The sequence below is a fragment of the Medicago truncatula genome, chromosome 4, assembly GCF_003473485.1.
Source record: "Medicago truncatula cultivar Jemalong A17 chromosome 4, MtrunA17r5.0-ANR, whole genome shotgun sequence".
NCBI classification, from domain to species: Eukaryota; Viridiplantae; Streptophyta; class Magnoliopsida; order Fabales; family Fabaceae; genus Medicago; species Medicago truncatula.
The window spans coordinates 62,295,619-62,321,710 of NC_053045.1; the positions used below are offsets into that span (position 1 = coordinate 62,295,619).

General features: G+C 33.5%; 2 protein-coding genes across 3 annotated transcripts; both read left to right on the plus strand.

Annotated features, from left to right (window-relative positions):
* Nucleotides 1-5,165: 5,165 nt before the first annotated feature.
* On the plus strand, nt 5,166-10,842 carry LOC25494275 (5'-deoxynucleotidase HDDC2). The gene is made up of 8 exons (XM_013603110.3): nt 5,166-5,481; nt 5,980-6,104; nt 6,196-6,233; nt 7,058-7,174; nt 7,266-7,345; nt 7,799-7,835; nt 9,159-9,200; nt 10,288-10,842. Exons 1-8 carry the CDS (start codon nt 5,329-5,331, stop codon nt 10,353-10,355), a joined length of 660 nt encoding a protein of 219 aa, XP_013458564.1. The 5' UTR covers nt 5,166-5,328; the 3' UTR covers nt 10,356-10,842.
* A 6,221-nt stretch (nt 10,843-17,063) lies between these two features.
* Nucleotides 17,064-24,861, plus strand: LOC25494276 (5'-deoxynucleotidase HDDC2). Of its 2 annotated transcripts, XM_013603111.2 has the most exons (10): nt 17,064-17,240; nt 17,435-17,546; nt 18,897-19,062; nt 19,374-19,498; nt 19,589-19,626; nt 20,443-20,559; nt 20,651-20,730; nt 21,191-21,227; nt 22,146-22,187; nt 24,498-24,861. In XM_013603111.2, exons 3-10 carry the CDS (start codon nt 18,907-18,909, stop codon nt 24,575-24,577), a joined length of 675 nt encoding a protein of 224 aa, XP_013458565.1. In that variant the 5' UTR covers nt 17,064-17,240; nt 17,435-17,546; nt 18,897-18,906; the 3' UTR covers nt 24,578-24,861. The 2 variants fall into 2 exon arrangements, with proteins under 2 accessions (XP_013458565.1, XP_039689171.1); XM_039833237.1 differs by lacking the exons at nt 17,064-17,240; nt 17,435-17,546 and having other exon boundaries at nt 17,561-19,062.
* Nucleotides 24,862-26,092: the final 1,231 nt, after the last annotated feature.

Below are 26,092 nucleotides of genomic sequence, written 5' to 3' on the forward strand. Positions count from 1 at the left end.
GGATATGATATTTATCTTGAGATGTGTAAGCTATCTTACTTAGAATGTAAGAAATGTTGAATTGGTGAAACTATATGTGATAGTTGATGTGGAATGACATTGTTGATCATGTTGATGTGTGATGATGAATACTATGATTTAATTGTGTGTGGGCATGTTTTCTTGATAATGCAATGTTGTGGAGATAATCAATATAATTGGGTGTTGTCCTATATATTGAGGTTGAAATTGTGGATTGTTGTCGCATTATCGAGTCCTTATACATGTCCATGTATCATAGTCGTGTTGAGGTGATGATTTATTCATTATAGGGCTTAGGGCTTCGGCCTGGCAGAGATCTTTTGAGATCTGGATACGATGTTTGATTTCGCTATAGGGCTTCGGCCTGACAGAGATCTTTTGAGATCTGGATTTGGGTGACGACTCTTTGGAGATTTGGTACCAGATGCATATATGTGTCAATAGGTGCATATCATGGCATGAGTCTTATTGATATATGTGATCGGTGATTATTCATGAAATGTAATTAATGATTGTTCATGATAAATATGGTTGGTGATTGTGATTGAATATTTGTGAATTGATAATTGTTCATGTGATTGATGATTATTGATGTGAGATATTGAGGTGTGATGTAAGTATTAATGTGTGATTATTATTGATCGAATGCATGATGTTAATTGAAATATCCATGTTAATTGTTAATTGGATTATGTTGATGTAATACTTACCCCTAGTGGTTTTAACCGTCTACCTGTCTGTATGGATGGGTAGACGTTGTGCAGGAATAGTGCTTGGTGAGTTTGTGCTTGGTGATATCGAGAGCTTCCTCCGATATCGGTGTTGAGTTTAGTCGGCTCTGATTTAGGCTTGTTGTGTCGGTCTAGATTAGTTTATTTTTGGATTCTGTCATGTTTGGAGATTACCCGTTTGTTGGGATTTTTGAGATGCATCTATGTTGATGTAATTTATTGATTCATAACATGTATATGTTGATTTATATTCCGCTGCAAGTGTTGATGTTTATATATATATGTTTATTGGTTTTTGAATTTTGAATGTGGCGTAGCCTCTATTTCTTGAATAAATGTATTATTCGCATGTTTAATTGCTTTAATAGAAATAGGAGTGTTACACTGATGAAGTTAAGAGAATTTATGCTTGGTAATGGTTATGTCTATGTGTTTTGAGGAACAAATCAGGTCTTAACTTTGGACTTAGGTTTATACCGTAACTCTCCATCTAATAGTAAATAAAATTTAGGGCGTATCATATCTTATCAGTTAAATATGTTTTTGGTTTCTTCAAATATAGCGAGTTTGAGTTTTGGTTCCTGGTAATTTTTATTTTTAAAATTCATTCATGCAAATTTTTTAATTTTTTAAAATAGTCTTTGGCCCACTTTCTTGCTGAATTGGTTGACTTTTGCAAATGTGACAGATGCTGACTGTGCATGGCTGTCCCACGTGGCATTTATATGAAATTAAAAAAAAATTAAAAATCAGAAAATGTTTTATTTTTATTTTTATTTTTATTTCATTATTTTAAAAGATTAATATAGAATAGGGAGATTAAAAATCAAGGTTTATGTCATTCTTCTTCTTCCTCCATATCGCTTCCTCGATGACTACCCTCTAATCTTCTTCACATTTCTGGCCAATCAGTACCACCGCCACCATCATCTCCAACCGACCACCACCATCACCACACCGAATCACCCTCTCCTTCCGGTCATTTCTCTCTCTTCTGTCTTCCATCCTCTCCCTCTTCTTCTCGCATCTGTTTCTCTCTCGCCACTGTTACCCTATATCGACGTCGGATCAGAAACAATGATTGTTTGAAACGCAGATCTGAACGACGCCGTCTCCCACTAAACCACGTTACCTTCGCGTTTTAGATCTGAGAGGTATCGAATGAGAGTGAGGGAAGAAGATTTTGCCATGAATTTGATCTAGATCTAAAAATTGTTGATTGAAAAAAGATAGCCTTAAATTGAAGATTGTTGGACTTGAAAAGAGATTGTTGTGTTATTATGTTTATGACCTGTTTGGATGAGTCAAAAACTTACAATATGTGAATATGTTGTGTTAGTATATTTCTTTCCTGTTAAAAGTTTAAACAACATCTGCCGCATTTGCAAAAACCTGCCAAATCAGCAAGAAAGTGGGCCTAAGAACTATTTTAAAAAACAAAATATTTTGCAAGGATGAATTAAATTTTTTTTTTTTACCAGGGACCAAAACCCAAACTCGCCGTATTTGCAGGGAGCAAAATCATATTTTAGCCTATCTTATCTCTCGCTCCTGTATGATTAGGAATTAGGACAATTTTAATGCACTTAATAATTATATGGCTTAAATATGTAAATCGTCCCTGTAATTTGACATTTTTTTTTTGTTTTCGTCCCTGTATCTTTTTTTGTTCTAAAACAACCCCTGTAAGTTAATAACTTTTTGCTTTTCGTCCCTCCCGTTAAACTCTGTTACAAAAACGCCTTGCTGACTAACGGTGAGTGACGTGGCAGGTGCTGACTTGGCCAAACACACTTATGTGGATTGACAGATGATTCCTGACTATATTACAGGGACCAAAACCGAAAACGAAAAGGTACATAGGGACAAAATTAAAAACACCTAAATAATAAAATTTGAAATTTAGGTGGCCTTCCAGAAGATCCCTGACTATATTACAGGGACCAAAACCAAAAACGAAAAGTTACATAAGGACGAAATTAAAAATCACGAAGTTAAAAATTTGAACTTAAAAACCCTTGTTGTTTCCATTTCTTCCTCTCTCTTTGCCATATTCTTCTTCTTCTTCTCTTGGGCTTCTGAAATCACATGCCTGGCAACAATGTCTTCATCATCCATTATGTTTTTTTCTTCAATTGAATTTCACAGCTTCTTCATCGTATGGAACGAAATTAAAAATCACGAAGTCAAAAATCTCTGTCATCTTCTTCATCTTCTCTCTGTTGTATGGATTCCATTCCAACTTGTATTGATTTTGTTACGATAATATGGAACAAAGATGGATGTACCAATTCATATACCCAATTCCTTCCTTGGTCACCCCACAAGAAAATTAATAATAATAATAATAATAATAATGTAAAGCACAAGAATGATGTTTCCATTGTTCTTCTTATCCTTACAATTGTAATCTCACCCTTCTCATTTCTCATGTGCTTCAAACTTTGTCATAATTCCACTAACAAGAAAGCATACACAACGACAACAAAGAATGAGAATTTGTTTGACATATGGAATTATGATGGAAAAATAACATATGATGACATTATTAAAGCAACACTTTGACATTAGATATTGCATCGTGACATAAGCATATGGAAGTGTATACAAGACTCAATTATCATGTGGCAAATTTGCCACCTTAAAGAAACTTCACAACTATGAAGCAGATGTGTCATCTTTTGATGTGAGTTTCACAATTGAAGTGAGAATATTATAAAAAATAAAGCAGATAAATATCTTTAAGCTTTATATATTTTGCTTGCACAAAAGAATCATGTTTTTAATCTATCAATACATGAAAAAAGAAAGTTTGTTCTCAGTTTTGTATGCGGATTTAGAAGATGTGGAATTCAATTGCAGGAAAAGACTTAATTGATGATGAAGACATTGTTAGCAGGGCATGCAAATTCAATGGTGCAGAATAAGAAGAATATGGCAGAGAGAGACGAAGAAGATGAAAACAACAAGGGATTTTAATTTCAAATTTTGTAACTTTATGATTTTTAATTTCGTCCTTCTGTAACTTTTCGTTTTTGGTTTTGGTCCCTGTAATATAGTCAGGGATCTTCTGGAAGGCCACCTAAATTTCATATTTAGGTGTTTTTAATTTCGTCCCTCTGTACCTTTTCGTTTTTGGTTTTGGTCCCTGTAATATAGTCAGGGATCATCTGTCAGTCCACATAAGCGTGTTTGGCCAAGTCAGCACCTGCCACGTCACTCACCGTTAGCCAGCAAGGCGTTTTTGTTACAGAGTTTGACGGGAGGGACGAAAAGCAAAAAGTTATTAACTTACAGGAGTTGTTTTAGAACAAAAAAATATACAGGGACGAAAACCAAAAACATGCCAAATTACAGGGACGATTTACATATTTAAGCCTAATTATATTATAGTAAATTTTGATTAAAAAAATGATATTTTAGTAAATTGTTTTAAAAAAATGATATTTTAGTAAATGATACTAATTTTATCATTTTTTTAGGGTACTAATTTTATCATTAAAATCAACATAATTAATAATTTTTTTAAAAAATATATAATTAATCATTTAAAAAAAAACGTGTATAAACCGTAAACGACTATTATTTTGAGACAAAAGAAAAGTATGATTTATGAATGCGTGTATTAATTTGTTGTATATAGACTTAAGCAAATAAATATAGACCTCATTGACATGGAATTCACAACAAATAGTCTTGTATCGAAGTCTCATTTCATTCATAATCTTGTCCAAATCAGTGGTTGAATTCGGGTCCATTGGAGCTGATAACATACTTACATGAAATAATCAGATGTTAGCATATACAAACGGAATCGAAAGTGGAAAAATTGATAACAGAGAGACAATTTTCTTTCACCTTTTAAGCAATGGAGTGCAAGCAAAGTTTCAAACTCACGATAAGACATGTTAGCTTATGGTTATGATCACGCCACAACAAAAAGATTGAAGGAGGATGACAAGCTTGCATGCGTGTGGGCTATATATATAGAGCCAACTTCATTAATTAGCCATGCATGGGAAGTTTAAACATGATATGATACATTAAGTGGTACGCAATACAAAAGACATTTAAATGATAAGTGATAACATAAACATTAGAAGGGAAACTCAAAATTTGAAAACAACATTAACCAGACACAATGGCTTGCTTAACACGCCTAAGTTATATGCTTGGAAGGGAAAATACCAAGGCTATTTGGGTTAAACATTTACTTACCTAATAAACTTTTAGATTAAGTATGATCACACAGTCTCTCGATCATAAACATAAGAACATATTTTTCTTTGTCATAGTCATTGAATGACTGATTATTTATTCGATAAATTTGTCATTCTTTTACTTCTTATATTTATTTAGAAAAAGAATAATAAATGTATAAATGGATATCCAACTGAACTTTTAGAGGTAAGTATGAAAATTTGTATAAGATTAATATATTTTGGGAAACAGAAAAATTCGAAATGAGTATTGTAAGTTGGAGTATATCATCTTTCAACTGCCCAGTGTTAGTGTGATATTCATTTCACATCCATTTCTCCTTCTACACACACCGACTTTCACCAGAAATCATCTCATGGCCACTGCACCTTCAGCATCATCATCGCCGTCAACGGCTGTCACCGGCGACACAAACACCACCCCTCCGCCATCTTCTTCGGCGGTTCCCGATGCTTCCCCTTCTCCGTTCGCCGCCATCGAGTTCCTCACTGTCTGTCACCACCTCAAGGTACGTCTGCATTAATCGCCTTCAGAATTTACTCCGTTCTCATAAAGCTGGATCATCAATTCAAGAAACGAATCGCAATAATTGAATGTCTGAAATTGAATGTTGCGAGGATGATCCTTTAATCATGCTTACTAAAATGGTTTAGGTTTGTAACTTAGTTTAATTAGGTTAGAGATACACGATTTTAATGAACATTGATCGCGATTGTGCTACTTCAATTTTTGATTTGATTTACTTTTCTGATTTTAATTTGTAGCTCTTGAACTTGTTTAGGTATGTACATGATGTAATATAGTTTTAATTAATCGGTCCGCCTTACACGAACCTAATGAAGATTGATTGTGATGTAGTTTTGTTAGGTTAGTGAGCGATAAATTAGCTAAATTAGCCTAATGAAAGATTGTGCTACTTTGATTTTTTATTTTCAGTTTATTTTTGTGCTTTTAAGCAGTTGCTCTTAAACTTGTTTGAATGCTGTGTGATTTTGTTATGAAATAGAAAACAAAGAGAGCAGGATGGGTGACAAGAGATGTTAAGGATCCAGAATCTGTAGCTGATCACATGTATCGTATGAGTTTGATGGCTCTGATTGCACCAGATGTTCCCGGTCTAGATCGAAACAAGTTAATCCACTTTCCTTTTTCTTTTTTTAAACCGATAACAGCTAAATGAGACTTTAGGTTTTCTGAAATTGGTTTGTTTGTTAATTTTCAGGTGCATAAAAATGGCCATTGTTCATGACATTGCAGAAGGTATGCCAATTTGCTCATAATTTGTCTATGTTTGGTAAAACTGGCTATGTATTCTTTAAGTATCATTCGCAAATAATATTCGAGACAAGTTTAGATGAAGTCAGTCAGGTGAGTAATAATTTGATGGAATGTAAATCAACGGGATCTGGAAGTGAGCGAGTGAATAATATTTTGTTGTAAATTGACAGCAATAGATTCTTACAGTGTCAATTGACATATAAAGTAGTAACCAGCACACTCATTTTTCCCAGCCATTTTGCTGTTTCTCTGTTACTTTTGGTGAGAAATTGACAAATGCTGTAGAAGTCCACAACTCCACATGAAATAATTTGAATTACATATTATGGATATTTCAAGAATTGGGAGAACTTTAGTGAAAGTGAATTTGATTAATATTTGTCTAAGCTTCGGTGCTTCACAATGCATAATCAATAATATATACTAATACAAAATTTTCTAGATGCTAACAGTTCTGATTAAGCAGCCCTAACAGAAATGAACTGAAACTTAACTACTAACTTTCAGTTATGCCTAGTTGGCATAACTAATAGGGGCTAATACAAAAGGCTCTAGAATACTACAGCATCCAGTGTTAAGCGACAGAGTCTAGGGAAGGTGAATTTATATACTCCTATCATTATAATACTGGGTGTTGAATTGCTTTTGTCATCCCTATTCTGTTTTTGTTTAAAAAGCAATTTTCAGGCTTTCAAAATGGCAGAAGCTTTAACATAGGAGTATCATTTTATCATCATATTTCTCACCCATGCTTCCTCCTTGGAACTATAAATTGATTTTGCTCACTTTGGTGCTTTGTTTAATAGCTTTGATTGGGGACATTACCCCCCTGGATGGAGTTTCAAAAGCAGATAAGAGTGAACGAGAACAAGCTGCACTTGAGTATATGTGCAAAATAATTGGAGTAGGAGAAGGATCGAGAGGTGCTTCCTTGTCATTTTGTCGATGAGTTTATTAATGAGAGAATTGAGAAAACTCACATCTCTTGGTTTTAATTGAATTTTCACACTGAAGGAAAGGAAATTACTGAGTTGTGGATGGACTATGAAGCAAATTCTTCTCCAGAAGCGAAATTTGTCAAGGACCTTGACAAGGTTTGTGGCTTTTTGCCTAATATGTCTTTCTTTGGTTCACATCTGCGCTTTACCTTTTGGCTGGTGGTTTGGATGGTAGGTTTTGGAGGAATATGAAAGGAAGTTGAAATTTTTCATTGTTGAAGAGTGTTACACTGTTTATAAAAAAGATCAATGAATTTGACAATTAACTTTAGAGTATAAAAGTCAATATGTAATGTTTTTTCTTTCCTCCTAAACTTATAAAATAAGAGAAATTTTATCCTCCATTCAAACATGTTCCAAGGGATTTCAACTGGAGGGCCTAGGGAGATGAAGGGTGGACAGGATGTCCTATCAAGGGGTGTTGAATTAGTACATGCAAGCAAATAATGATAATGCCACATTTTGGTCTGGAGCTAAAGTACCTTGAATTTTTGCCATGTAAACTGCTAGTTACTCTGGTTCTATAATAATAATTTTTGTTTCATACAGGTAGAAATGATACTTCAAGCGCTGGATTATGAAGATGGTGAGTGAATTCTTGAATTTTATCTTTTTTTTTTTTTTTTTGAAAACTCAGTATCCGGTCCAAGAACCGACTAATCCGAGGGGACCAATCCCACCGCCCACTTGCGGGGGCCCCGTTTAAAGCCAGAGCAAGCTCTGTATAGACTTAGCCCACCGAAATTGGCACAAGAGGGAATTGAACCTGAGACCTTTGGAGGAGCAAACTCCAAGATCCCAAGCCAACCACTAGGCCAACCCCAAATGGGTTTTGAATTTTATCTTTTCTTACATCTTGTCACTTTATTACAATTGTAGACAGTCCTTATGAAACCATTTGAATTGTTTGTCAATCTTTGAATTTGAATTTGAATATGAATCATCTTCAAGATTAATGTATATGTTAGTAAGAAACTTATGCAAATAATATTGAACTTCGTACATTTTACACTTTTGGCAGTTATAAGTTATAACTAAGATTTACATCTTCAAGTTTCCCTGTTTGTTATCTATAGGCTACCGTTAGTGATGAATCGTATTACAATAGTAATGGTGATGATTAACAGCTTTGAATATAGTTGTGAATGCATGTAGTTTACTCCTGTTTTAGAACTGTTTTATAGGTAGTTTGGTGTCATTTTATGCCATTTGATAGAACTGCTTTGTCTTCAATCAGCTTCCAAGCATTGATAAAACCTAAGTAGAACATTTAAAAATGTTTTGCACTCTGGTACCCCCCGCTCTCAATTATACACAAAAATATCTAATTTCACATTAGAGAAATGATATTTGAAACAACCATTTTTAAACAACTTTTGTGACAACTCTCTCTCATACTCTCATTGTACTTTTATTCTCTCTCTTCATTTCTCTCTCTCTCTCTAATGTTATATAAGGGAGGAAAAAGGTTGTCACTAAAAGTTGTTTAAAATTGGTTGTCAAAATATCATTCCTCTTCACATTATCGAGAATTTTATTTAATCGTAATACATTTTTAATGTAATAAATAAACAGACAAAGTAATGTTATTCTTCAAGCAACCCTTCATTTGATTGAACTTGTTCCATAGGAATAAAAGGGATATTCAGAAAGAAAATCTATATTAAACGAAGAGTGTTTTAGAAGTAACATGATTAGATAATGCAAAATTACTTGAGATTTGCTTGCATTTGAAACTACCAAATATGAGTTCTTTTTCATTTATAATTGTAACTGAAAAGAGTACAAAGATTGGAATGAATGGGTACGTTGATGATTTCCATCTCCGTTTATAAATTTATTTCTATGCGATGTTTATTTGGTATAGATCTTTATGTTCTGAAATTTGTTTTCTCATGGCTTTATGCAGAGCAAGGGAAGGATTTGGATGAATTTTTCTGTTCAACTGCTGGTATGATTTTCCGCACCATTTTTATTCCTGTGATAACTTACACATGTTTAATGATCTGATTACTTCAAAAGATAAAGTGTGGACTTAATAATCATTGATCAGAAAACCAATGGTTGAGATTTCAACAACTTTTTAGTTTATCATACACATGTTCTTGTATATTAGCTTATCAACTGATATTTTTTTAATCAATGGTTATTGCTGCACTTTATCCTCTAAAGTGTATCAATCCTTTGTTTATAACACTACTGAAGCATAATTAACCATCACATAATAGGAGCTCGGTAAAACCGAGTTATAGTTGATAATGCAAGTTTGCACTTGAAAATATGATTAATTTGTTTATAATCTGAAGCTGAGAAGTGGATCCTAGGCTATATCTGACGGTGTTTGTTAGCAAAAAGTCTATTCCATCTTAATGAGTTTTTTTATTCGTCTGGAATCTTTTTGTGGGAGATTACTGGTTAATTATGTAGTAGGATCTGGTTCCTGCTATGAGATGGAATGTCATTTGGAATCGCTTGATTTGGAGATTGGTCCTGTGGTTTTATCTTCCACATATTTTGTTCAGCTGTTTAATAGCTGAGCACTGAAGACAATATGAGGGTGGTAGAAATGAGTAGGAGTGTGGGACATTAGAAGATGAACAGTCATTTGTTGCCAGGGTAAAAGAAATAAATAAGTACACCCATTCTAGAAATGGGTGATCTCCATTTCCTCTATCACCATAATTTTAGGAGTATAAACATGATAATGTGGTATTTGTTTGCCGTTTTTATACCCTCAAACTTTAGTAATGGAGATGGTCCATTCTCCTATTGGCACTCACTCATGAAACACGAGGGAAGGTGGGGTGGGGTGGGGTGTGGGATTAGAAATATGACAGGGCAGGTGCAGAGCACTTGCACATAAAAGCAGATAAAAAAAAATCATAAACCTGAATATGATTGATCATAGAGAACTGACCAGATGATTGGCATCCGTTGATAAAAGAGTTATGGAAGTAATATTAAAACTTAACAATTAAAATAGTTGTAAAATTTGATTAATGGAAGTACTTAATGGAGGAAAACTTGACATTTTGCAGGGAAGTTCCAGACTGAAGTTGGCAAAGCTTGGGCATCAGAGATTGTATCGAGAAGGAGTAATACCTAAATCCCCTTGTCATTCCGATTCAACTCTGGAGTTTATGGATTTCCCTCTCAAGATGGAAGTGGAAAGGGCGAGAGGGCCCTTTTAAAACTTTGTCTCTCAATTGGTTAATGTAGCATATGGAGTGTAAATTGGGAATCCGTGGTGACGGAGATCTCTTAACACTGCAAGCTGTACAGATCACCAAAATAGTAGGTGTGCATGAAGCAACATTGAGTAGATGATTTAGTTGTATCGTTGTCTCATATTCATGAGTCCTCATTGACATGAAGAAGACTGAAAATATTGAACCTTAAAAGTACAACTTTCACGAGTTCCATGTGGGTTGGTTTTACTTACATGGAAGTAGGTTGGGTTCCAATAACCATTGTTTTTGTTGTGCCTTTAGATGTTTTTGGTCGTTATTTTGACTTTGAATGTTCAACCATCTGCTAGTTATGCAATTCCAGTAAAAGTTCCCCTTTGGTGGTGCCATGTTCAACCACGAGAACCTTTGGTGGCCCCACTTAACTATATATATATTTTTGTTTTTTTATTGTTTTTTAGAGTTAATAGGTCTTTACCCCTGTAATATAGATCATTTCTGGTTTTTCCCCTGTAAATTTTTATCTTGAATTACCCCCTAATAGGCCAAACAAAAACCAAATTTTTTTTTTTCAAGAAATTTTCGTTTTTGTTAAACAATTTTTTTTTACAAAGGGTAAATAAAAATAAAATTACATGGGGAAAATCGGAAATGACCTATATTAGAGGGGATAAAGACCTATTAACCCTTGTTTTTATAAACAAATTACACCCTCTTGTGCAAAAAATCACTATGTTTATTACATAGTTAATGTATCTTGTCGATATTATGGATTAGATATATCAAATTATTTAGAATCTAAAAAGTTTTCTTTTGTTTTTAACAAACCTGATGTGTATATTATAGTTATTAGTCATTACATAATTTTACTTCCACAATAAAAACTAAGCGTTTTTTACACTAAAAATTATTCAATATATTTTGTGAAGAAGCAAAATGTTCGATCACATACATAAAGAAAAATATAGTTTTTTTTTTTTGAAAATAAAGAAAAATATAGTTGATTATGTGTTTATAGTATATTTATATTGTTGAAAATAATGACACTATAATAATAACAACAATGTACAAATGAACATAGATGTTGATATGGTTTCAATCTTGAGGATATATTATAATCTATTTTTGCAATTCTTTTTTTGCTTTATTGAAAATTTTGTCACATTTAAGACTTCAAGGATGAGCATATTCTCAGAACTCAAGATCTCAAGCCAACACCACTAAATCAACTCTAATGGGTTTATCTTTTTATATAAGTACATGTAGTATATGGGCGGAGGCTAGCGTGAGCGACCAAAACAGATCTCTCACGGTGCAAATTGAATTTTCACCATTGGATATATTAATTATTTATTATGTGGTCAAGATGATTCTTTTGAAGAATAAGTATCCCATTTTGGTGAATGCTATGGTGAGGTAGGGGTCATGTACTTCACATGTGAGAACAAAATATAACCGCAAGATATGATCAATTGTTAGCTTCTGATGAAATTAATAGTGAGAACACGTATATTTTCTTTTCAAACTCAATTAATCAAAAATTGATTTTCAAATTAAAATAATTTATTTTCTCTCTTTCTTTTTTCTTTTCACGGCGTGTATTTAGTAGGTGTTGCCTAGGTTAGACATACTCAAGAAGACCAAAAAATTCAATGTATGGTATCCACAAATAAAATTTATCACGGATTGGTATGGGTTGAATATCTTAATATGTACACACAAATAGAATAAAATAAATCATATTATAAGTACTCGTAAATTTATAGATACACAGACATATGAAATTAACTGAATTTAGTAAAAATATTAACACATAGGATAAAATTAATTTTTTTTAAGTTTCTAGACTCGCATAAATCCGTACCCGTTGTTAAATTAATAAAAATATACAATTGTTGTGGTACTTGAAAAATAATCTTCTCTTCATGAAATAAAATATAACTGAATTTTCTAATTAATGATTTTTGTTTGATTAGTAATTTATGAATACCTGGTTTGGATTTGTTGAACTTCAGAAAAAACATCGTTAATTATTAGTTTTGAATTATTATAGGGTGCGTTTGATATTCCGATTTTTCCTAAAAGTCCAAAATATAAAAATAAAAAAAATAAAAACATTTTCAAACAATTTTTAATATACACAATAAACTTTAATTTGAAACACATAAGAATTTCTTAAGAAAAATACCTCTATATAAATTAAACTTAGCCAGTTGCAATATCAAAATAATTGGTACATTTGGATTTTTAGACGTAAAGCCAATAAGTTGATTTGCATATTCTTCCTATGATGTGCACATGAGTTTCTCCCCTCCTCTGCAAATAAATTAAATTATAAATCACATAAGTTTATCAATGTGGGACAAAAACATTAAATAATATTTTTTCAAGATCATCAAACTTCATAAGTATATAATTGGTTGATTGAACATCACTTTTGTATTTTTTTTTTTTTTTTTTTGAGAAGATCACTTTTGTATTTTATGAGTTCACCCTTTGCGGCTAATACTCCTGTAATATCTTAAGAAAATATGAAAGGAGAACTTAATATCCAATGCAATAAAAAAAACTATAGCAAATAAATAGGCAATAGATATAAAAATTAACTCCTTAAAAAATACCAATTAGGCGTGAATCTTAATTCTTAGTTTTAAAAATTTCATCATAAGATGTGAATTTGATTGCATCAAAAATAACAATTAAATAATCAACCGGCTCCATGGTGGTCATATCCTTAAAAAAAATAGTCTATAGTCATGACAAGTTGGTTTAAATTTAAAGTTGTTCTTAGAAACTGAGATATTTGTTATCTCGTAACACATTCCCTCAATTAACATAAATTGATATTTTAAATAATGTAAAGTCATATTAGCTTGTAAAAGTTAACAAAAATTGTGAATAACTATACAATCAAATGTTCTAAAAACAATAATAAAACATAACAAATAAAAATTGTAAAGAATAATTATCATAAAATAATTTTAAATAATATAAAGTCATATTAGCTTGTAAAAGTTAACAAATAATAAGAACTGATGTATATTTTTGATAGAATGTTGACTAGATTTCGATCATGTTAACTGGATTTCTAAAAGGATAGTGTGTCGAATTGACTTGTACCGAAAATTTCAATCGTCGAAATTTTCGTTACTACTTTGTTCTTAGTTTAGTTAGATCATATCCAACAGTCGAAATTATTTTATTTGATACCATTTGTCAGTTAGGTCTGTTTTGGTCGTCAGACGAATATCCTTTCATATTGACTAGGTTTTTCGATGGATAGTTTGACGGATTGACTTATACTGAAGATTCCGATCGTCAAAATTTCAGTTCCTACTTCGTTCTTAGTTCAATTAGGTCACATCTAACAGTCATAATAGTTTTATTTGATACTATTAGTCGGTTAGGTCTGTTTTGATTGTCAGAGGAATGTCCTTCTATGACCCAACCTATTAACGGTGTCAAAATGAACATGACCTAATTGAACTAAGAACTAAGTAGGAACTGAAATTTCGGCAATCGAAATCTTTCATATAAATTATTCTGACAACTTTTGTGACAATTTTCTCTCTAACACTCACATAATATTTTTACTTTCTCTCTATTACTTTCTTAACTCCCACATTCATCATCATCGCCATCCAATCACCAACAACAACAACTAGCACCATCTTCATCATCAATAATTAATTGAAATTATAAGTTGGAATTTAAGATATATTTTTTTACAAAAATGAAATTGAGGAAATTAGAAACGCATAAGTGTCCCTTCTTCATATACGTTTATTTAAAAACAATAAGAAAAGTTTGAACCCAGATTCACACCCGTTTGCCCATCATTGTTCAGAACAATTCACATTTTCAGATTCGTAAACTCAGATTCCAAATCAATTCCAAAAGTTTGATTCCCAATTCATTGAATCCAACGAAAAAAATCAAAGATAGAGTTTTGAATCTGCAATCGATTGCGACCGTGTTAGATCCTTCACGATTTACGAGATCCTTCAAAATAGTGAATTTTAAGTTTGTCTTGTTGATGGTGTTGAATGACTACAAATCAACCTCTCAAAAATCTGGAAATTATCGGTTTCTAACAACACCATCCTTTTATTGTTCTTTTCCTTCATCTTTATTATTTTTTCATCCTGATCTAAACTTGCTTTCTTACTCACACACCCAAAACTCATTTCAAAACTCTCCAGACACAATAGAATAATAATCAATATTATCCGTCATCATGAATACCATCAAATACAAAACTTTATTCATTGTAGCTAGAGCTGTCAAAACGGGCGGCCCGGCCCGGCCGGGCCAAGGGCTTTCAAGGGCCGGGCTAAAAAGCCCGGTTTGAATATGGGCTGCAAAAAATGAGCCCGAGCCCGAGCCCGGCCCTATACGGGCTAACGGGCCGGCCCTGGCCCGTATTTTTTTCTTCCCTTTTCCATTCTTTTAAGTACGGAACATACATAAATATGTCGGGCTAACGGGCCAGCCCGGGCCCGTATCAGTCTCTCACACACACAGACCACAAAAAAAAAAAAAAAACAGTTGTATTTTTTGCGGGCTTCCGGGCAGCCCGGACGGGCTAGCCCTAACGGGCCAAGGGCTTTTACGGGCCGGGCTAAAAAGCCCTCTTCAATTTTGGGCTCCAATTATTCGGCCCAAGCCCTACATTTTATTCGGGCTTTCGGGCCGACCCTTACGGCCCGGCCCATTTTGACAGCTCTAATTGTAGCTCAATTTTAAGGTTGGATGTGAAATAGGTTTCACTTCAAATATCGAGATGTTGCTTCACGTGTCTTTGATCTACATCTCCATTCATAAAAGTATGTTGTGTTGTTAAGTCAAAATCAATTGAACGCTAGTTTCCTAATATAAAAAGCTTATTTAGAACCATTAACATATTGAAAATCACATGATGCAGTAACTCTTAATTTTTCTTTATAGAATAAATAAAATAGTTTGTGATGAACGTTAATATTTTTTTGTTAGGAAATCTTCTGGGTAGTTTTGAGGTACGAGGAAGAAAGGAATCAATTCTCATCACTCATCAGATGTTGATAGTGGATTAATGTTCCTTATGTTTAAGTTGAACTCATCTAGACCATAGATCTAATCCAAGAGTAATATTTATTGCCTTAAAGGTGAAGTACCTTATGTTAGCAGCCACCATAAATGCAGATAACTTATTGCAAACAAAAAAAATTCAACTTTAACTTGCAAATGCAGGTAAAAAACCCCAAACCACCGTGAGAGATATATAATGGCCTCTCACGATAGCACCCGCCGTAGTATATGATATCACTCAACTTATACATTGATTTTAGTATTATGCCAAATAACATTATTATGATTTCAATGACGAAAATTGTGTATAGTGAAAGTGGTTAAACTTACGCAATAAAATGAACTGATTTTTAAATCTAAGTGGGAGAGATAAACCCTATTAATCATACTTAACACATCTCAAATATGATTAACTCAAATGAAGGGAACTAATGAAAGAAAAAGACAATTGTGAATTCACCCTTAAATACATGACATTTAAAAGGATTCGTAACTTTTTTTATAGAACATAGTTTAACGAGTTAGGTTTTAAAGACTTACTAAGTCATATCATCAAGCCTCAAGATTCTAAAAATTGCAAACCGTTAAAAGTAGTAACATATCAATATCTATAAATGAAGTCCTCACACCACACAAGTGAAGTTGAATCAATGGCCTTGCAAGGTACCACATGAGGCAAACTCTTTGATTTTGTTTGGGAGTTTGAAGAGGAAAGGAAGGAAGCGCTTTGGGGACGGTAAATATATAGGGGAATGGAGAAATCTTACACATTTTGTTGAAAAAATATTTTTTAAAGAATGATAAATTAATGTTTATAATTCATATATTTTTAATATTAATATTATAACTAACGTAAAATAAATTTAAAGAATTCATATAAATAATCCAAAATCCTCGTCCAATACAACTTTTTAGCCCCTTGACGGAAAGTTTTTATATTATTATGAAGAAAAATTAACCTCCAAAATCCTCCCCAATATACTTTATTTCTTCGCTCGTGCTCCTTCTTTTTTTTTCTTTTCCAAAACCCTCCACTATTTAAAAATCTTCCTCTCCTTTTTCCTCCAAACTTGCAAACAACGCCAAATTTTTGTACGAGGCATATTTTATACGAGTCATTTCCAAAAGGCTAAATTGCATTTTTGGTCCCTTAACTATTTAGGTAGTATCGCTTTGGTCCCTTAATTAAAATTCGATTTATTTTGATCCTTTAATTTCTCTCTGTTACACATTTTGGTCATTTCCGTTAGTTTTAATTCAAAAATGTTAGGTTTTCTTCACCTTCTTCTCCTCTTTTTCATCTTCATATCATCTCCATCAACCTTCAACAACAAGAATCCCAGAAAAATTTCAGAAGAAAATGAAAAAACCCTAATGTTTTTGAATTAAAACTAACGGAAATGACCAAAATATGCAACAGAAGTTAAGGAACCAAAATAAATCAAATTTTAATTAAAGGATCAAAACAATTCTACCTAAATAGTTAAAGGACAAAAATTGCAATTTAGCCTTTCCAAAACTAACCTGTTGCAAAATTCTCACCATATTTTAGACTAGTCATTTCAAATTTTTTGAATCCTTTCTTTCAACTTCAGAAAATTGCTTTCTCGTTCCCTTCTTCATCTCAATTACTCCATGCAAGTAGGATAAACTTATCTCTCTTTTTCCATTGCCCAATACTTTACTCATTCTTCTATAGCAGAACAAGTTTCTTTCATCTTGTGTTCTTCAACAAGGTATTTAATTTTTCTTTCTATTCGTCAATTTTTTATTAATTAATTTTTTCCTCTTGCTTTTGCTATTCAATTTTCAATAGTTATAAAAGATCATAGTGCATTGTACCTGTTTGTTTATTTTCTTTGGAAAAAAAACAAAAATGTGTTTGTCCATTGCACGGTAAATCACTGAACTGTGTAATGTCTGATTTTAGGGTTTTCTGGAAGCTAAAGAAGCTATGGCAGGTTTGAATCTTCTCAACAGTGTCTCTTGGAGGGTGAAGAGATACCAAGGCTTCGTCGCCAATTCGAAGCTGAATCCTAAAGGTTCTTCTTTCCTTCGGTGTTTTATGTGAATAAGAACTTGAGATTAGATAGATTGCAAGTCTATGCTTTCAATTACGATTGTTAAATGAGGTTGAATCTCATATCAAAAGCTATCTCAAAGGGTGAGGGTGCCCAAACAGATTTATACACTCAACAACCTAGAAACCTGAGCAATTTAGGAGTCCAAACAAACTACAAACAACTTTCAATACCACCACCCTCACGCCTAGAGTGGGCCTGGGTCTAATTCTCACATTGCAATCCTTAACCCGACTCTGATACCATGTTAATTGAGCTTGAATCTCATCCCAAAAGCTAACTAAAAGGCTAAGGGTGCTCAGACACATTTTCACGATATGATACACATCGTTTATCGTTCAACCACTTTTTTGAATCGTGTATCGTATCATGTATCGTAAGATACATGAACAAAAAAGAATATGAGTTAAAGTATCATATATAAACTTCAAGATACTTGAAAAAATGTGTGGGAAGTTGTAAAGTACAAGAACGTGTGTGGCTTTTGGGAATAGTTCCAATTTAATTGGACGGCTACAAAACAAAACCTTAGAATACAAAGTGGTTCACCCTGTAATATCTGACGTGTCACACAAACCGATCCAGTTCTAGTATCGACCCATGTAAAAAACGAAAAAAAATCCGACGTGCCATGCAACACGACTTGGTTTCTGCAAGTGAGACACGAATGTCACAATTATTGTAAGATACCAGATTGAATCGGAATACGTAGGATATGCCGGTGATAGATAGGATACGCTCGCGATACATGGTCATTTGCGATACATACCCTGATATGTATTGCCCATGGCTGTTTTCGTATCGTATCGTATCAGGATTCGTGGGATACTCACTACACTGACTCAACAGCTCAGGAACCTGAGCAATGTGGGATTCCCAACAAACGACAAACAATTTTCAAGGCCTGAGTCCAATTTTGTTAACAATATAGGGTTTCAGAGAGAATAACAAAAGAGACTGTTAGGGTTTCATAAGATTACAATGACATGATATGAATTGCATGACTTGTCAAAAGGATACAATAGAATATATAATAAATCCACTATAATACCAAACATGCATTAAATTGTAAATTTCTTTCGATCAACATGATTGATGAAAAGTGAATTTTTTCTTATAACAGGATTTAGAGCGAGTATTTAGAAAAAGAATAATAAATATATATGTAAAAATTTGTAAAAAATTAGTATATTTTGGGAAACGTAAATATTCCAAATGAGTCTTGTAAGTTGGAGTATATTTTCTTTCAACTGCCCAGTGTGACATTCACATCCATTTCTCCTTACACACACACACACCGACTTTCACCAGGAACCAACACATGGCCGCTGCACCTTCATCATCATCATCATCACCGTCATCGGCTGTCAGCGCCAGCACCAATACCACTCCTCCGCCATCATCTTTGGTGGTTCCCGACGCTTCCCCTTCTCCTTTCTCCGCCATCGAGTTCCTCTCTATCTGTCACCTTCTCAAGGTACGTCTCCATAAATCACCATAATTTACTCCTTAGTTTCTCATAAGCGTTGGATCATTAATTCAAGAAACGAAGCACAGCAGTTTTATGTGCAAAATTGAATGTTACGATGATGTTCATTTAATGTAGCTTATTAAAATCTAAAATGGTTTAGGTATGTAATTTAGTTTTATTAGGTTAGAGATACACGATCCTAATGAAGATTGATCGCGATTGTGCTACTTTGATTTTCAATTTTCGATTTCTTTTTGGTCTTTTAATTCGTTGCTCTTTAACTTGTTTGAATGCTGTGTGATTTTGGAATGAAATAGACAACAAAGAGAGCTGGATGGGTGAGAAGAGATGTTAAGAATCCAGAATCTATAGCCGATCATATGTATCAGATGAGTTTGATGGCCCTGATTGCACCAGATGTTCCCGGTCTAGATCGAAACAAGTTAGTCCACTTTATTTACTATTATTTTTTCCGATAACAGCCAAATGAGAATTTAGGTTATCAGAAATTGGTTTGTTTGTTGATTTTCAGGTGCATAAAAATGGCTATTGTGCACGACATTGCAGAAGGTATGCTGAGTTGCTCTGTTTAATCTGTCTATGTCTAGTAAAAATAGCTATGTATTCTTTAAGTATTGTTCGCAAATAATATTCGAGAGAAGTTTTGTTGAAGTCGGTCAGGGGAGTAGTAATTTGGTGAAGTGTAAATCAATGGAATCTGGAAGAGACCGAGTGGATACAAGGGTGAGTTTAGATGTGGTACTGGTAATTTCTTGTTGTAAATGGTAACCTTGACAGCGAAAATTTGCATAGAAAGTTGTAAACCAGCACACACTAGCCACTTTGCTGTTTCTGTGTTACTTTTCATGAGAAGTTGACAAATTCCTAACATTATAGAAATCTACATGAAAGAATTTGTATAACATATTATGAAGTTTCAAGAATTGGGAGAATTTAAGTGAAACTGCATTCATTAGTATTTGTTTGAGCTTCACAATGCATAATCAACTATACACACACACACACACACGCACGCATGCGCGCGCACACACACGAACGCGCGCGCGCACACACACACATATAATACAGAATCTTCTAGACGCTAACAGAAATTAAGTGAAACTTAACTAATAGCTGTCAGTTATGCCTAGCTGGCGTGTCCAACGTTAAGCGGCAGAGTCTAGGGAAGGTGAAATTATATACTCCTATCATCATAATGCTGTTTTTGTTATCCCTATTCTGTTTTTGTTAAAAAAGCAGTTTTCAGGCTTTCGAATTGGCAGATGCTTTAACACGGGAGCATCATGTTATCATCAAATTTGTCATCCATGCTTCTTCGTTGGAACTATAAATTGATTTTGCTTACTTTGGTGCTTTGTTTAATAGCATTGATCGGTGGCATTACCCCCCCGGATGGAATTTCAAAAGCATATGCGAGTCGACTAGAAGCAGAAGCACTCGAGTATATGTGCGAAATACTTGGAGTAGGAGAAGGATCGAGAGGTGCTTCCTTGTCACTCTGTTGATGAGTTTATTATTTAGAGAATTGATAAAACTGACATCTCTTTGTTTTGACTGAATTTTCAAACTGAAGGAAAGGAAATAACTGAATTGTGGATGGACTATGAAGCAAATTCTTCTCCAGAAGCAAAATTTGTCAAGGACCTTGACAAGGTTTGTGGTCTTTTGCCTAATCAGTCTTTCAGTTGTTCACTTCTGCACTTTACCTGTTGGCTGGTGGTTTGGATGGTAGGTTTTGGAGGAAAATGAATGGAAGGTGAAATTTTTCATTGTTGAAGAGAGTTACACTGTTTATAAAAAAGATCAATGGATTTGACAATAATAAGCTTTTGAGTATAAAGTTATTATGTCATGTTTTTCCCTTCCTCCTAAACTTATTAAATTAGAGAAATTTTATCCTCCATTCAAACATGTTCTAAGGGATTTATTTCAACTGGAGGGCCTAGGGAGATGGGATGAGGGGTGGACAGGATGTCCTATCAAGGGCCGTTGTATTGGTACATGCAGGCAAATAATGATAATGCCACATTTTGGTCTGGGGCTAAAGTACTTTGAATATTTTCCATGTAAACTGCTGTTACTTTGGTTCTATTATAATTTTTTATCCATGCAGGTAGAAATGATACTTCAAGCCCTGGATTATGAAGACGGTGAGTGGATTCTTGAAATTTATCTTTTCACTTTATTACAATAGTATACAGGCCTTATCAAACCATTTGAATTGTTTGTCAATCTTTGAACATTAATGATCTTCAAGATTAATGTATATTTTAGTAAGAAATTTATGCAAATAACATTGAACTTAGTACATTTTACACTTCTGGCAGTTATAACTAAGATTTACATCTTCAAGTTTCCTTGTTTGTTATCTATAGGCTACGGTCATTCATGGATCATATGACAGTAGTGATGATGATGATTAACAGCTCTGAATTTAGTTGTGCATTCATGTATTTCACTCATGTTTTCGAACTGTTTTTTAGGTAGTTTGGTGTCATGTTATGCCATTTAATAGAATTGCTTTGCCTTCCATTAGCTTCCATCCAACCATTGATAAAGCCTAAGTAGAATACATTTATCAATGTTTTGAATTCTGGTGCATGATGTATGCATAGTTTAACGATTTATATTTGTATGATACTCCCCCTGGTCTGGTTATACGCAAAAATACCTAATTTCATATTAGTTAAGAATTTTATTTAATTATAATACATTTTTAATTTTTAATGTAATAAATGAACAAACGAAGTAATATTATTCTTCAAGCAGCCCTTCTTGGGAACTTGTTCCATAGTAATAAAAGGGATACCAGGAAATAAAATCTATATTACTTGAATTGTTGTAGAAATAACATGATTAGATAATGTGAAATTACTTGAGATTTGTTTGTTTTTAATTTACCAAACAAGTTCTTTTTTGTTTATAACTGAGATTGAAAAGAGTACAAAGAATGGAACGGAGGGGTATGTTGGTGATTTCCATCTTCGTTCATAAATTTATTTCTACGCGATATCTATTTTGTATAGATCTTTATGTTCTGAAATTTGTTCTCTTATGGCTTTGTGCAGGGCAGGGGAAGGATTTGGATGATATTTTCCGTTCAACTGCTGGTATGATTTTCCGCACCGTCTTTTATTCTTGTGATAACTTACACTTCTTCAATGATCTAACCACTTCAAAAGATAAATTGTTGACTTATATTCATTATGAAAAACCAGTGGTTAAGATTTCAACAACTTTTTTGCTTATCATGCACATACATGTTCTTGTGCTTATCAGCTGTTAATTTAGTCAATGGTTATTGCTGCAGTTTATCCTCCATAGTGCATCAATTCTTTGTTTGAATGTTTCTTGATTGGTTAGGTATACACTAGATACCTATGAGGCAAGTATAATACTACTGTAACATAATTAACTATCACATAATAGGAGCCTGGTAAAACCGAGTTATAGTTGATAATGAAAGTCTACACTTGAAAGTTTGATTAAATTGTTTATAATCTGAAGCTGAGAAGTGGATCCTAGGCTAAATATGATAGTGTTATAAAAAAATTCACTCCAATTCAATGTTTTTTTCTTATCCGGCTGGAATCTTTCTGTGGGAGATTACTGGTTAATTATGCCTTAGGTAGTACCTGGTTCCTATCGTGAGTTGGAATGTCATTTGACATATTTTGTTCAGCTGGTTAATAGTTGATCACTGAAGACATGATGATGGGTAGAAATGAGTAGGAGTGTAGGACATTAGAAGATGAATGGTCATTTGTTGCCAAAGTAAAAAAATAAATGGTTAAATATGTTATTAGTCCCTACATTTTGCGCGACTTTGAAGAATAGTCCATACATTTCAATAAATGTTTTTAAAATCCTTACATTTTCTCTCCGTTAGTACAATTGGTCCTCGCCGTCAATTTTTACACAGTCAGCAAACAAATTGATGATTTGTTTTTTTTTTTTACTTCTTAAATGGGTTGGGCAGGCAAATATGGGTAAAACACAACCCGGTCCATGTATCATACCCATTACAAAGACTTTCTCTGAAAACCCAAATAAGCTATGCAACGTCTCACCTATCGTCGGCGTCACAGCTATGCAACCAAATCCAAACAACACAAGGTTCCCTGGTGGTACATTTTTTTTATCAGAAAACTAAGAAGTGAGCTAGTGGGTCATTAGAATTGTGAACCGTGATTATGGTGGAGTTTTATCTGGAGGTGATGTTTTCTGGGTTATTGGTTTCCTTCTGTTACTGTACTTTACCCATAGTACCTTTAATTTCAGCCTCTTTGTAGTTGAAAAAAAAAAAAATCCCCAAATCAAACTCCTTCTTCCTCACGATCTCTCCATTCATCTCTCTACAAAAGGAATTCTTCTTCCTCATTTCGATTGTTTAAGTTGAAAAAATTCCAGCAAATGAGCAAAAAACTTATTCCCAATTTTAAATTACTGAGATGTGGATTTTGATTGTGGAAGTAGAAAACAGAAATTAAAAAACAAAGGAAGAAGTAGAAGGAGGAAAGGTGAGTTTAAACTACATGATAGAAATGGTGGCTGAACTATTCCTAAAAAAAAAAATGGTGGCTGAACGTGATGGAAATGAAGGGGGTAAAGGGAAATTAGGGTTTTTTCTCTCTTCATTTTCAGGTTTTTTTTTTTTTTTTTTTCCAGCAAGTTTTGAAGTGAAAGAGATGGCATCACATGGGAGAAGATAAAGGCATATGAGGGAAGGAAGGAAGGAGAAACTAGTTTTATGAATTTTTTTTTTGTTGAAGGAGATTATTTTTAATTGTTTTATTTAATAAATCAAATAAATAATTAAAATTTTAATTTATATAATTTTTTTGACATGTTGCATCCCATGTCATTTATTAGGCCACGTGTGATCCTAGTGTTGTCAATGTGGCAACTTCTGTTTGTCTGGTCAACAAAATTTGACGGCAGGGACCAATTGTAGTAACGGAGAGAAAATGTAAGGATTTTAAAAACATTTATTAAAATGTAGGGACTATTCTTCAAAGTCGTGCAAAATATAGGGACTAATAACATATTTAACCCAAAAATAAATAAAGCACACCGGTCATTTGGGAGTATAAACATGATAGGGTGATATTTATTTGCCTTTTTTATACACTCAAACTTTAGTAATGGAGAGGATCCATTCTCCTATTGGCACTCACTCATGAAGCAAGAAATGGGGTTATAATTATAAATATGACAGGGTCAGTGGAAGAGCACATGTACATAAAAGAAGATAAAAAAAAATCATAAACCTGATGATGTTTGATCAAAGAGAAGTGCCAGATGATTTGAGTCTGTTGATGAAAGGGTTCTAGAAATAATAATTCAAGAACAACGTTAAAAATAATTGTATAATTTGATTAATTGAAGTACTTATTGGAGGGAAATTTGATGTTTTACAGGTAAGTTCCAAACTGAAATCGGCAAAGCTTGGGCTTCGGAGATTGTATCGAGAAGGAATCACTCCTCTAGAGAGGAATAATCCGCTTGTCATTCTGATTCAACTCTGGAGTTTATGGATCTCCCTCTGGAGAAGGAAGTTTAAAGGGTGAGGGGATTCCCTTAAAAGTTTGTATCTCAACATTTAGTAGATTTCTTAACACCTGTAAAGATCACCAACATAGCAGGTGTGCATGAAACAATATGTGGTAGATGATTTACCTGGATTTCTTGTATTAATATACATTCCTACCTTGTCTCATATTCATTAAATTTAAACCTCATTGGTATGAGATGAATGAAAGTATTGGACCTTAAAAAGATGAATTTCTTGAGTTCCATGCAGGTTGATTTTAGTTACATGGGAGTAGGTTTCGATAGCTATTGTTTTAGTTGAGCCTGTAGATATTTCGGTCGTTATTTTGATCTTGAATGTTCAATCAACAGTTTCGTTTATGCACTTCCATTTACTCCCCTTTGGTGGAGCCAAGTTCAATTACTTGAATCTTTTTGGCTTGAATCAAGGCAAGCCTAAGTTCAGGCATGCTCGTGGGTTGTGAATTTACAAATATGCAAATCACATTTTATTTTTTTGTTAAGGAATCTATTTGTTCGTGCACAGAGCAGCTAACAGATCCAGTAAAGTCAAGGAAATTCTATGAACTATTTTTAGTATCAAATTATTGGCAAGTGTTTTGTTTTCTACATACTTGCCGTACCTTGGGAGGTCATGTATGTAAAGGAACTGGAACTAATTTCTTTTACTACATACAGAGCAGCTAGTTTTTTTTTTTTTTTTTTACCGTATTAAAAAGGTTGGAACTTTCAGACTAACCTAGAAAGCTATGTGATCCGTTTAATCAAAGCTAGACACTATCAGCAAAGCAATTTTCTTGCATCATCAGTTTGGCCATAATTAAAGCTATAAGGTTCTAGTTCGTGTGGTAGCTTCATGAATTCTAAAACCTGAATTCCTCAAATTGTTTGTTCTCCGTATTTCAATTCTAATAATTATAGAGTAAATTACACTCCTCTCCCCTCAAAGATGCTTGAATTACACTGCTCTCCCCTCCTATTCAAAACATATGAGAAAATATTTCACTCCCCTCCCTTGAGAGAAGCTTCAATTACATTTCCATCCCCTCTTAAATTAAAATCTACGCTTTAATGTTGAGTCATTTTTTAAGTTTGCATTAAAAGATTCTCTTTGTTATTGCTAATAATCTTGGAACTCGGAAAAGTTTAGATGCCATTATAATTACTGATTCTTTTGGGCGATCTTTTGGTCATTTTGCTAGAGTTTCAATAGATATTGATTTGTCTTGCTAAATTTAGAAATCAAATTTGGGTTGAAAGAAAATGCTATGATTTTCTCGTTAATGTCGAATATGAGAATATGTCACCTTTTTGTTCACATAGTCGTAGTTTTTCCTCTTGTAAACTTTTGGTTAAATCTGATAAGGAGAAAGTGGTCCCTCAAGAAAAGCTTAAACTTATGGTAAGTAAATATATTCATGGTGAGAATGATAGTTTGGCTAACATAAAATTGATATCTTGC